The 13,110-nt window shown below is 40.9% G+C and overlaps 1 protein-coding gene across 1 annotated transcript; it reads right to left on the bottom strand.

Annotated features, from left to right (window-relative positions):
* Positions 1 to 1,347: 1,347 nt before the first annotated feature.
* LOC118562360 (ryanodine receptor 1-like) lies at positions 1,348 to 12,643 on the bottom strand (the record flags this gene model as incomplete). The annotated part of the gene is made up of 10 exons (XM_036134675.1): positions 12,500 to 12,643; positions 12,211 to 12,416; positions 11,311 to 11,485; positions 10,027 to 10,235; positions 9,601 to 9,947; positions 7,731 to 7,866; positions 7,469 to 7,629; positions 2,551 to 2,713; positions 1,738 to 1,824; positions 1,348 to 1,574 (listed from the first exon to the last, which is right to left on the bottom strand). Coding segments are annotated over exons 1-10 (1,853 nt in total), but the record flags the coding sequence as incomplete, so codon positions are not given.
* Between the last annotated feature and the right edge of the window lie 467 nt (positions 12,644 to 13,110).

The following is a 13,110-nucleotide window of genomic DNA, read 5'->3' as shown; positions in this document are numbered from 1 at the left end:
ATTTATGCACTTTAAGGACCTCCTCAAGCAAAGAAATTGGTATGATGGAAAGAAAAAGGGCTCAAAATGCCAAATAGCACCCAAGCTCAGCTGTGATGGCTGCTGGGATACTAATGGAAACTATAAGTAAGACTGCAGTTAAAAGGAAACAAAATACCCGTGAGACTGCCAAAGGTAAAGCCCAGGGATCGTTATTTACAAATGAGGAACGAACAGGACACGGTGGAATCAGCACAATCATTATTTCATCAGGGTTCATGATATAATTTCACAATATTTACAGTGTGAAACAAAAATCTTTGTGTGATTGGCTCAAGATGATCAGTGGATTTTATGTGCACGATTCGCCTTGGCTGCACCTAAATATCATAATTTGCTACTAAATAATTCAGGGGTCAGCAACCTTTACAACCCCAGGAGCCATTTCTGCTTTTGGTCCAGCTAATAAGAATTAGTTTAGAGCCTCCAAAACCTAAGTTAATTACCACTTTTTACAATGTTTACTACAAGAAATATGTTTAGATGTTTAAATAGAAGAGAAAGTATATTTTATAAGCTTATTAAATAAAGGAAAGCATTAGATTATTACATACACTGCAAATAGGAAACTAAAAGTAAGTAAATTTTTCTTGAAATGATTGTATTTGTCCTTGATTTGAGCAGCATGTTTAAATGATCTCCCAGTGGAAATAGATTTTTCCACTTAAAATAAGAACAACTCCTCTCCATGATCTAATTTCAAGTGCAGATATCAAATTATCTTATTTTAAGGGTCAAAATACACATTCCATTGGCAGGTAATCTTATTTACCTGCTCAAATCAAGGACAAATGCACTAATTGGCAGGTAATCTTATCTAATCCTATCTACTACTATCTAGGTAATCTTAAATTTGAAGCCAAATGAACAAATCTGAAGAAAATATTATCTACTTTTAGTTCCCTTTTTGCTGTGTAGAGAATTAATAAATTTTCTTTAATGCGATATTCAAGTTTTTTCCATAGAAACGACACCAATATCTACCAGAAGACCGAAAAAAATTACCCTACAAAAATATTCCTTACATTATTGGTGTAAAAAAAACAGCAGTCATTTATTACCTATAGATTTTAAAGTTATTAGGAGCCACAGTGGGGGACAGAAGAGCCACAGGTAGCAGACCCCCGATCTAGTTGACGGTCTTATTCCAATGTTTAGTGAGCTTTGGGGCCCAAAACCCAACTGTGTCCAGCCAGCATCAGAGAAAAAGTTAAAAATACTCCTACATGTTAATGATCGGCCAACTTGCTGCTGGTCCTTTTCACTAAAACTGAGAGCAGTAGCAATGTGAGACGTCGGGGACCTGACCTGTTCTCCTCAGGGATGTGCAGGGCCATCATGATGAGAGGTTCCACACACTCCACCATCCAACCCAGGCGCTCGCTCAGCTTGCCCACCTCGGGCTTTAGGAAGTTGTTGGGCATTCGGCTCCAGATGACTGGAGTCAGCATCTGGACGTCCAGCCTGGGGGGGCACTGGGGGACGGGATTCATCCGTTCGCTGCGAAACATCGCCGCTGAGATGGGCATGATGTTCTGGTATCAGAGAGACATTGAAGGTTCTGATGAGACCGTGATTTTATCACGCCTTAATAAAGCTTCCCTTAAATCCAGACGTTACCGCTTTCTGTAAATTGTTGGTCTTAAACCTAGAATGGCCCCGTTTTTAAATGTTTAAAGCTTAAATCTGGTCAGTAACCTTGAGTTTTCCCAGCTCCAGCTGAGCCATGTTCTGATTGGTGGGTTGGATGAAGACCGCAGGGAACAGTTTGGTGTTCGGCTCCACCTGAAGGAACACACACGGATGGTGAGATCCATTCCAAAAAAGTAAAAAAAAAAAAAAACAACTGGACTTTTTATCCAAAGTTTGAAGACGTTTGGCTTCCTATCCAGAAAGCTTTCTCAATTCAAAATGTCTGAAGTAGTGTGGAAGACAGATGGTTTGAAAGGGGTGTGAAGGAAGCCATCTACGTTAAGAGAGAAAGACCAACCTTAAACAGAGGAGGAGGCCTTAGGTTTCAACTCTCAAAAACTTACAACACAGCTATAGGATTAATTCCAGCCTATCATCACCTTAACTCTCACCCTCATTCAGGTGATTAAAACATTGCTCCTTTAAGCCAAGCCAATAACGACCCTAACGACTCCTCGTTACAGAGGAGTGGATCAGTTTCGGTCCATTCCGCTGGCTTAATGGTTTTAACGACCGCCCATTACTAAGAGGTGGACCTGTTTTGGTTGAATTTGCATGTTATCTAAGCCATTACAGGGCCTTTGTTTGGTAATGGTATAAAGCTTGTTACTCCACATTACTCCAGACTTTTTGAATTGAGAAAGCTTCCTGGAGAGGAAGCGAAACGTCTTCAACTACGGAAAACAAGTCCAGTTGCTTTGTTTTTTACTTTTTTTTGGAATGACCATGACCTGGATGACTGAGAATCTTCACCAACATTTGGTAAGACTCAATTCTGCAGCTTCCAGAAACCATCAGACACCCACATCCGTCCCGTACCTGGTAGAAGGCGTTGATCTCCTTCCCGTTGGCCGTGAAGGTCATGAGGCCCGTGGCCAGGTCCACCAGGCAGCCAATCACCATGTCCTCCTGGCTGAAGCGAGTCTGCTGGTTGCTGACCAGGTCTCCTCCCCACACCATGTAGCAGTTACTGTGCTTCATGCTGCAAGAACGTCAACACATACGTCAGCTAAGGTGGTCCAAGCACGCGGGTCTCAAAGTTTCAGAGCAAAGAACGGTGTGAATTACATGTCAGTGAAACCTTTAATATGAAATGCACTTTGAAATCTCAAGCCCACATCAAATCTTTACATTTAGGATTCACATCCATGTTAAAAAAAAAAAAAAAAAAAACACCACAGCCTCGCAGTTTAACTTTAAGTTAACAAAAGCACAGATTCTACATTATAGAGATTTATTAAATAAACTAAAACTCAATTAAAACTGTAAAATAAAAAAACTTCTTACACACTTGTTTCAATAGGATTTTTTTTATAGTGTCCCGTCTGGCAATGTAGCATTAAGAATTATTGCCTTAGTGCCAAAAAGGAGCCCAACAGCTTTTACTTTCATAAGCGGAGCTTTAATGCCTTCACCATAGTGCTCCGCTTGATTTATACATGCAAGAAGCTTTGTTATAATTTATGCACAGAATATTTCATGTTAAATGGACACTGAAAGAAGAAGGTAGAAGGGGGGGAAAAGGAGAGGAGGTGAAAGAGAGAGGAAAAAAGGAGAGAATGATACAACATTTTCACCTGCAAAGAGAGATACGTCAACACATACGCTCAGCTAAGGTTGTCCAGTCAGGCGTGGCTCAAATTACATGTCAGTGAAACATCTAATGTGAAATGCACTTTGAAATTAAATCGCATCAAAGTCCTCATTTACATTTAGGACAGCCTTGCAGTTTAACTTTAAGAGAACAAAAGCACAGACTCTACATTACAGCGATTTATTAAAAAAACATGAAACTAAAACCGTAAAATAAAAAAATAAAAGCTTCTTACACACTTGCCTCAATAGGATTATATGGTAGATATAAAACAGAAGCCAAGGATTGTTCATCAAATGCATTTATTAGATGATTATCACCACCACCTCCATAAAAGCAGGGATCAGGCCGTTTGGTGGTCTGGAAGATTCATGTGTGGATAAGAAAAGGCCGATAATCGGTTTTCAAACAAGCGCTTTGGGGTCCTCAGGACTTGATAAAGCGCTGTACGCTTTATAAGCACAGGCCATTTACTATTACAACTCCCCAAAGATAACTTACTCTGCCACGTATAGAGGGCTACTTTAAAAACAGCACAGCTGCAATGTTTGCTTTGTTGGTGTGATCCGAACTATGAAGCAACACGGATCAAAGCCAAATACGTTTACCGCTGCAGTCTCAATTAGTTGACAACACCCTTTCTCTCCATCCATCGCTCCATTTTCTTCCGCTTATACGAGCTCAGATAGCGGGGCAGCAAACCCACACATCCCTCTCCCCAGCGACATCCTCCAGCACCATGTGGGGGAGCATACGGCATTCCCAGGTCAGGCGGGATTTTTCCTCTTTCCACCAACTTCTGCGTCTCCTCCCAGTGGGATGCACCTGGTAAAACCTCAGCAGGAAGATGCCCAGGGTGCATCCTGATCAGAAGTCCAAACCCCTTAAACTGACTCCTTCTGATGCGGATTTAAATCAGATATTTGTAAGTAACACAAAAACTTTACGATGCGTACCATCGGTATTACTTCATACTTATATAATACTCTCAGATAAATGTCCGAAGAGCTTTCAACAGCTTAGAGCAGGGGTGTCAGACATACGGCCCGCATACTATTCACATTCACATTATGAATGTGAATAGTTTTATTATGATTCATGCGGGGAATATCTCAAATGATATGGACACTACAATGGGAAAGTTGGAGAGGAAAGGAAAAACAAGAAGAAAAAAGAAAAGGTGAAAGAAAGAGGAGATAAAAGGAAGAGAATGATAAAACAATTATTGAAAAAAACATGTACTTTGTTTAATTGAAAATATGCAGTTCCTATATTGTCCACGAGGGGCGCTGTGTTTTAATCAGCAGATGGTAGCACTGAGCTTCAGATGTGGAAAATTGATTTTAAATCATTTCTTAATTTTTATCTGTTTGATGTATTTTGTCATGCAGGACAGAGTTTTTAAGTTCCAAAAAATGTGAATAAATGTTTTTCAACATTGTACAATCACTGTGATCAGTTCTTATGCATAATGCACAAGTAAATGTTTAACTGAGTAAAAGTATTGTTGAAATTGCACATACTTTTCTTAAAAACGCTGAGGTTACTCATAATATATTGTGTAAAAGTGAAAATCATTTAATATAAAAATCAACAAAAAGTACACTTTTATTAGTTCTATTTAATATTGCAATGAGTTTACTCGTGTGGCCCTCTTGAAATCAGATTAAGCTGAATGCGGCCCCTAAACCAAAATGAGTTTGACACCCCTGGCTTAGAGAAATTTATAATTTGATAAATCAAGATTTGTTTTATAAATATATTCAAGTGAGAGTTTATTTTATTAAAAGTATTAAGCAAATAGAAAATGAGCAAATCCCTCTAATGCACATTTTTGTAGACTGTAATGTATTTATAAAATATATAACCAATATCCTCACAACTTATTAGGAACCTTTCTATAAAGTATGTAAAATCTAGGTGGGAAAAAGATGCTAACACTAAACTAGCTAAAGAACCACAGGGTACAGTCGTCCACTACAAGTTCAAACCTTTGCAGACAATTGGAAAAATATTACAAGGTTTTTCATAACTGCAAGAATGAAAGACTCACAAAGTAATAATCCAAAACATGGAAAATGTTGGAAAAAAATATGATGGAATATCACCAAGTCGAAAACTAATTCATATTGGATGTTTTGAATATAATTTGGGAGAAAATCAGCCTAGAACTAAATTTTAAACCCCTGTTCTGAGGTGTTCTGACGTTTTGACTTAACCACTTGTAGCTTCAGCATCCTTCAGCTTGGACTACCAAATCGCTCAGACAAATAAAAATGGCAGATTGGTAAGTCGGACCTCCATGACCTTGTTCAGCAGCTGCGCAGCAAACACTTTGACGTAAATGTTAAAAATATATATATTATAGAGAACAAAGGAAACTGAACAGTGTTAAAAATAGGAAATATACTCCTGGAGAGACTATATTTACATTTTTTGCATTCCTGGAGACTCCAAGTACGCAACAAAATGTATGTAAGGGTTAAAAAGGTGACTTTTGCGTGATTTATTCCCTCTTTAACGTCAGTGTTGCATATTTGGGGAACGTACCAGCTGAGCTAAAAGAACAGGACACACAGATAATTAGTTAAAAATACTTTTGGCAAATGATAGAAACGATAATCGCCAAGAAACAGTCTCCAACCGTCACCGAATGCAAAGAAAATGTTCAGGAAATGTATCGCATGGAACAACCGAATTGCTCGCTGAAATTTGCACGAAAAAAGGGAAAAATAAGGGAAAATGCGAGGACATATTGGGAAACATTAGGATTTGCTTCAAGGGCAATATTGCATTTTCACACCATTCAGACTGAAAAATAAGGAAGAAGGTAATACACCAGCAATGACCTTGAAGATATTGTTAATACGTTTACGGCGAGAAAACCTTTTCACGAGCAGAAAACCTTTTCACGAGCAATCCTCCAAGTGTTCAACATCCCAGAAGATTTACCCCAAGTTTAAATTGTGCAGCGCCGCAGACCTCTACATGTTGAAGATTAAAGGTCTTAATGAAAAGAATATGAGAGCGCAGCTTACGATTGCAAAGCTGTATATAAATAAAGACACAGGACTTCTGAAACAATAGCCTTTGGACAGATGAGACCAAAGTAGAGGCGTTTGCTTACATTGTGCCTCACTATGTTGGGAGTACACAGCAAACCATCACCCAACGACTGAGCACTGCAAAAACGGAACTAAATAAGTAAATTTGTCTTGGAATTAGTGTATTTATACTTTATTAGAGCAGGTAAATAAAATAATCTGCCAATGGAAGAAGATTTTTGCACTAAAAATAGAAAGAACTCATCTCCATAACCTTTTTTCAAGTGAATTATATCTAATTATCTTATTTTAGGGGTAAAAATACTAATTTAATTGGCAGATAATCTTATTTACCTGGTCAAATCAAGGACAAATGCACCAGTTTCGAGAAAATTTTACTTATTTTGAGTTTTTGCAGTGAAGGGCTGATGATTTGGACTTGTTTTGCAGACCCGGGCATCTTTTTGCCAGTTAGTTGATTAAGGGCTCCCTTGTACAGCAAAGTAACCAAATATGTCCCAAAGCTGAATCTCAGCCCCAAACTGGGTCATTTGAGGACTGAGAGTTGGGCCCAAATCCCTCCGTAACGATAGGAGAGTCAGAAGGAACCCCAACATAGAGACACTGCAAAAATACAACTAAAAATAAGAAATTCTTTCTTGAAATAATACTATTTTTCCTTGATTTGAGCAGGTAAATAGGACTATTTGCCAATGGAATAAGATTTTTGCACTTAAGATAGGAACAATTCATCTCTGTCATCTTATTTCAAGTGTAGCATATTTAATTATCTTATTTTAGGGGTAAAAATACTCATACCATTGGCAAAAAATCTTATTTACCTGCTCAAATCAAGGGCAAATACATTAATTTCAAGAATATTTTACTTATTTTAGTTCTCTTTTTGCAGTGTTAGTTCTTCAAGCTCTAAAAACATGTTTTTGTTTGTGGTATATGGCATTTTAAGTTCCATCTTTGCTTAATAAATAATGACAGCGTGGAAGCGTGTAAATGGAGGATTTCATCCTGATACATGAACCTTAGCGTTAAAGGAAGACGTGCTTTCTTTTTGCTATTTTCTTACTACGAACGCGTTTACCTGTCGTGAATGTTGCCTTTATCATCTCCCACCGTCACCGTGACGTTGCGCACCTTGGAGAGGTCAAAATTGGGGTCGTACTGGTGGTAGTCGGGGGTGACCCAGCCAATCCACACACAGGACGGCTCCTGGCCGGCGAAGATCCTCACAGAGTAGTAATACTGCCAGGAGGAGAGAAGAGAAAGGTGGGCAGAACGTTAGCAGAGCGTCCTCGCCTCCTCCCCCCCGAGGAGCCCAGCGATGGAGAATAGCGTCTCCTCACAGTGGTGGTGCTGAGGATGATTTCAGGGTCGTCTCTGTCGTCGGGGACGACGTCCTCCACTAAGCGCGGGACGGTCGGAGGCGCAGGAGGAGGGGCGAGAGGCGTCATGGCGGCTTTCTTGGCTTTGAAGAAAAATCTGTTTTCCACAGTGAAATAAACACAAAATGTAAAGGTAAAGGCTTTTTTAGTTATCAAAAACTGTCTGATGAACTTTACTGCTAACCTGACCCTAGCCAGATGGATGTCGCTCCGACTAGCTTCACTCACATACATCTGGGACATCTCCCATAGAGAGTGATTTCTCCAACCAATTTTATTGTCTAGCCAATCAGGACGCAGGGCTGGAGTTTCATAGATGTGACGTAGTGGAGAAGCGAACGTGATGTGAGACTGTTTTGATTCAGACAGCAATGGCGGCTCGTTCGAGGAAGCAAGCGTTAACATTGATGCACTGAACAGAACTAAAAATAGGTTAAATGTTCTAAAAATTAGTGTATTTGTCCTTGATTAGAGCAGGTAAATAAGATGATTTGCCAATAGAACAAGGTTTTTGCACTTAAAATAGGAACAATTCATCTCCATCATCTTATTTCAAGTGCAGGATGTCTAATTATCTTATTTTAAGGGATCAAAATACTCATTCCATTGGCAGATAATCTTATTTACCAGCTCAAATCAAGGATAAATACAGTAACTTTAAGAACATTTTACTTATTTTTAGATCCGTTTTTGCAGTGTGCTGCTATTTCTTCCATGTTGTCCAATCTACCTAATATTGTTTCATTAAAAGAACATCAGAGAACGGCTCTGAAGGCTTTTGTTGGTGGAAACGATGTTTTCGCCCTTCTCCCGACTGGATTTGGCAAGTTTTGTTTTCCAGGGCGCGCCCGTGGCGGAGCGATTAGCACGAACCATGTTAGGAGGCCTTCAGTGCAAAAATGGAACTAAAAATAAGTAAATCTTTCTTGGAATTAGTGTATTTATACTTTATTTGAGCAGGTAAATAAAAGAGTCTGCCAATGGAAAAAGATTTTTTGCACTTAAAATAGGAAGAACTCATCTCCATCAACTTTTTTTTAAGTGAATTATATCTAATTATCTTATTTTAGGGGTAAAAATACAAATTTATTGGCAGATAATCTTATTTACCTGCTCAAATCAAGGACAAATGCACGAAAATTTTACTTCTTTTTAGTTCTGTGTTTGCAGTGAGGGGCTGATGATTTGGACTTGTTTTGCAGACCCAGGCATCTTTTTGCCAGTTAGTTGATTAAGGGCTCCCTTGTACAGCAAAGTAACCAAATATGTCCCAAAGCTGAAGCTCAGCCCCAAACTAGGTCATTTGAGGACTGAGAGTTGGGCTCAAATCCCTCCGTAACGATGGGAGAGTCATAGAGACATAGAGACCAAACTTGGTTCTTCAAGCTCTAAAAACATGTTTTTGTTTGTGGTATATGGCATTTTAAGTTCCATCTTTGCTTAATAGTCCTCGACGCGGTCGGCCCGGGATCGACTCCGACCCGCGGCGCTTTGCCGCCTGTCTTCCCCCCTCTTCCTGTCAGCTCACTGTTAATAAAACGCATGCCTCTAGAGCCGCAAACACATAAAAAAAAAAGTTTTGTTTTTTCCTGTGTCACGGCGTCTCGGGTTAGCTTCGGTGTGAGTGGTAGAAATAACACGTCGATAAAGATGACAGACAAGTGGCTTATCCAATCATATGCAAGGATTTTTGATAAGGCCCTGCCTTCAATAAAGGCAATTCCTATGGATCAGTCCCAGATGTATGTGAGTGGAATACATCTGGCTAGAGTCAGGTTACTATACTGCACCCCCCCCCCCTCTAAATAAAGACACAAATGAGCAACTTTACCCTTTTTTCTTCCCCTTCTCCGACATTGTGTCTTTCTCGTTCTCCACGGAGATCTCCTTCGGCACGGACGTCTCCTTCTTCTCGTCCTCCTGCTCCTTGCGGCTGGCGGACTTCTTCAACACCTCGAACTCGGAGTCGGGCTCCACCACCACCACCTCCTCCTCGGGTATGGTGAGGGCCCGGGTGAGGGGCGTGGTGCCGGCCTGGACCTTGAACGTCTCGTGGAACTGCACGGGCATGCTGAGGCGCAGGAACATCATGTCCGTGTTGGCGTTCTGCGACCCGAAGGTCCTGTGGGTGAGCTTCAGGCAGGGGGCGCTGTCCACGGTGCCGTCCACGCGGGAGACCTGTGAGCGACGAGGCGTTTGTTTTTAAAAAAATGAGCGTTATCTGCGTTTTAAGTAAACGTGCGAACGATGCGCTAACCTCGATGTGGTTGTGGTCGGTGGGAACGGGGACGAACTGCGGCAGACTCTTACTGAACCACATGGTGATGTCTCGCTTCATGTTGATGGCAAAGGGCTCAAATCCTTCCTGCAGGCCGCAGATGGCAAAATACCGCAGGCTGCTGACGTTCTGACCCAGATTGATCCTCCCGACCTGAGACAGGCCCAGGGCGCACACCGGGATGAAACCTGAGGGGGACCCAGAGAAAAAGATCAGGTCTAAAACTTTCCCCCCCTGTGGCTAAAAACTTAGAACTTCTGCTCTTAGAGGACTTTGGCTCAGGTGTTTTACTTCCTGTTTCCGCACCTCTGGCTTTTCTGATAGCTTTAACTCATTAAAAAAATACATATATTCTTCATTATTTAGGTTTCAACATTCAGGCTTCCTTCACATTCCAGAGTTTTCAGTCCTTTAAATCAGTTTAACATAAAATAGCTGATTAGGTTCAACAGGAATTAAAAAAAGGACATGGATGGGAGGAAGGAAACAAGAAAATATAGCATGAAATAAGGAAATAATAAGAAATGAATAAGGAAGGAGAAAGGACAAAACTAAGGAAGAAAAGACCCTCGGAAGCAGAGGTGGGACCAAGTCACTGTTTTGCAAGTCCTGAGTAAGTCAGGTCCCAAGTCTGAAACTTCTACTTTCAAGTCGTTTCGAGTCTTTTTATAATGTTGAAATACATGTTAAATGTAAATAATGGAGCCTGTGTTCTTAAATCAGTATTTATCTGAAAATGTAATTAAATCAGTGCAACTGACCTTAAAAAACAGTAAAATTAAACCCAACTTCAAGAACAGTCCTCCTTAAAACTATATTTTTTCCAGAATATTCAGTGAAAAAAATCTAAAGTCATAAAATAATTACTTAAGTCCAAGTCATGTGACTCGAGTCCTCACCTCTGCAAGGAAGGAAGGAAAAAAGAAGGAAAGAAGGAAGGAAGGAGGGAAGGAAAGCCAAGAGCAGGATGTTGTTTCAGCAGATTAATTTGCTGAATTAGATTCCTGCAGGTATCTGCTTTACAAATGTATGACCCCCTAATTTTAATAAACGCATTATAAAGTCCTAAGATACAGGTGGTAATTAAAACAGTTTTAGTTGATATTTGTATTTTTCTTCTTTTATAATTGTTTTTTTTTAGCTAGAAAGTGAAACAACTGATCAACATCCTTTAGGAGCAGTGGCTTCATAAACAGGCACGGTTTGTATCACCGAGTAGCTTAACGTCGTGTTTATTAGCACGTTTTTCATTCATTAACTCACCTTCTCCAATTTCTATGTCTTTGAAAGCCATCTCCGAACCCGAGTCGCTGATCAGCATTTCTCCGTTGAGCGTGAACATGATGTTCATCTCACTCAGGTCAATCATGCAGCCGACGACGTCGCCGGACTGCCACTGCCGGCCGAACGGCTCGTTCCCGACGTGCCATCGCTGGGCCTGGAAAAGCGTGGGCAGGAAATATAAAACCAGACTAAACATTTAGAAATAACAAAGAACCCAGCCTTCTGCCTATATGTTGTTCTATATTATTATAGTTTAGGAGTTATTTTAGAAAGTGGTTGGGTTTTTATCAATTGTGAACTGAAAATAAAACTTATCAGTAAAACAATATATGCATTTATAATTTAATTCAATTTTATTTATATAGGGCCAATTCATGAAACATGTCATCTCAAGGCACTTTACAAAGTCAAAAATCAATCATATTATACAGATTGGTCAAAAATACAAATATATATTTATAGAAAAATTAAAACATTATTCATTGTAGTTTGTTAAATTACAACCTAATTGTATTACAGTGTGGATTCAAATTTCGGAGCTAAAAGAAAACCCTAAGTCTGACATTTCATAGACTTTGGTTCCAAGCTCCAAGTTCCAAGCTTTATGTTATTGCCTAAAAAGGCGTTGTTATGGCTTAGATAACATGCAAATTAACCCAAAACTGCTCCGCCCCTTTCCACCCCTCCTCATTGCTAAGCGAAACGTCTTCAAACTTTGTCAAAAAGTCCAGTTGTTTTGTTTTTTTACTTTTTTTTTGGAAAGATCATGACCTGGATGACAGAGAATGTTCACCAGAACAAAACTGAAAGGCATCCGCATACCTTCTGTTCACGTGAAGACAGTTTTCTGATGTGATTTTATTTAAAAAACAAACCAACCTTATTGCCATTGAAGACGTACGCCAGTTCGTCCGCTCCCAGCTCGGTGTCGGAGCGGACGCAGGGCCGCGCCCAGCCCACCCTCATCTCCCCGGTGGTCACCGCCTCAAACTCAAAGTACCACTTCCCCTGGGTGACGGCGTAGGACTTCTCCGCCCTGAAGATCCGCACCTTGTCCCCGCGGGAGTTCTCCAGGCCGTGGCCGGCTGCAGCACCGAGGCAAAACAGGCGAGACGTTCAGGGACCGCTGGGAAGATATTCCCTTTCCGTGCGATTGAACCCGACTTACTGCTTTCCTGATCCGGAGGCTCGATGTTGTAACCGTAGCCGATGAGGGTGCGGACGGCGTTGTTGACGCTGTCTCGGTTGGTTTTCTTAGTCCTCTCGTCCAGCAGGTTGTACGGCACCAAACGAGGGTTTCGCTTGTTCATAATATCCTAAGAGATAAGATAAGATAAGATAGGCTTTAGTGATCTCACGTTGGAGAAATTCACTTGTCACATCAGCTCAATAGTCAATCAATAGCCAAAAGTAGGAAAAGGTGCATTGGATCAAAAAGAAAATGAGAAAAAATAAGAATAATTAAAACCGCAAGCGGTGATGAGCGGCCCTCGCAGCAAAGCGCCGCTCCGGCCTTGGCCACCGCTGGGATTTGCGCTCCGCCGGCCGCCCGCCACCGCAGATGCTGTCACGCATTTTGCCCGCCCGTCCACTGGGCGATTTACACGAACGTGTTCGGCAGCGCTCCCCCACGACTCACAAAAAAACTGGTGCAGATTCACCACAACGGACCGGTATAGCGCCCGCTTCACAGCAGACGCCGCACCAATCCGCCTGTCGATCTCCCGCTCCATCTTCCCCTTATTCGTGAACAAGACCCCAAGATACTTGAACTTCTCC

Source organism: Fundulus heteroclitus, unplaced genomic scaffold (assembly GCF_011125445.2).
Source record: "Fundulus heteroclitus isolate FHET01 unplaced genomic scaffold, MU-UCD_Fhet_4.1 scaffold_880, whole genome shotgun sequence".
NCBI lineage: Eukaryota > Metazoa > Chordata > Actinopteri > Cyprinodontiformes > Fundulidae > Fundulus > Fundulus heteroclitus.
The sequence above is the reverse complement of the archived record's forward strand: the minus strand, read 5'-3'. Positions and strand labels throughout refer to the sequence as shown.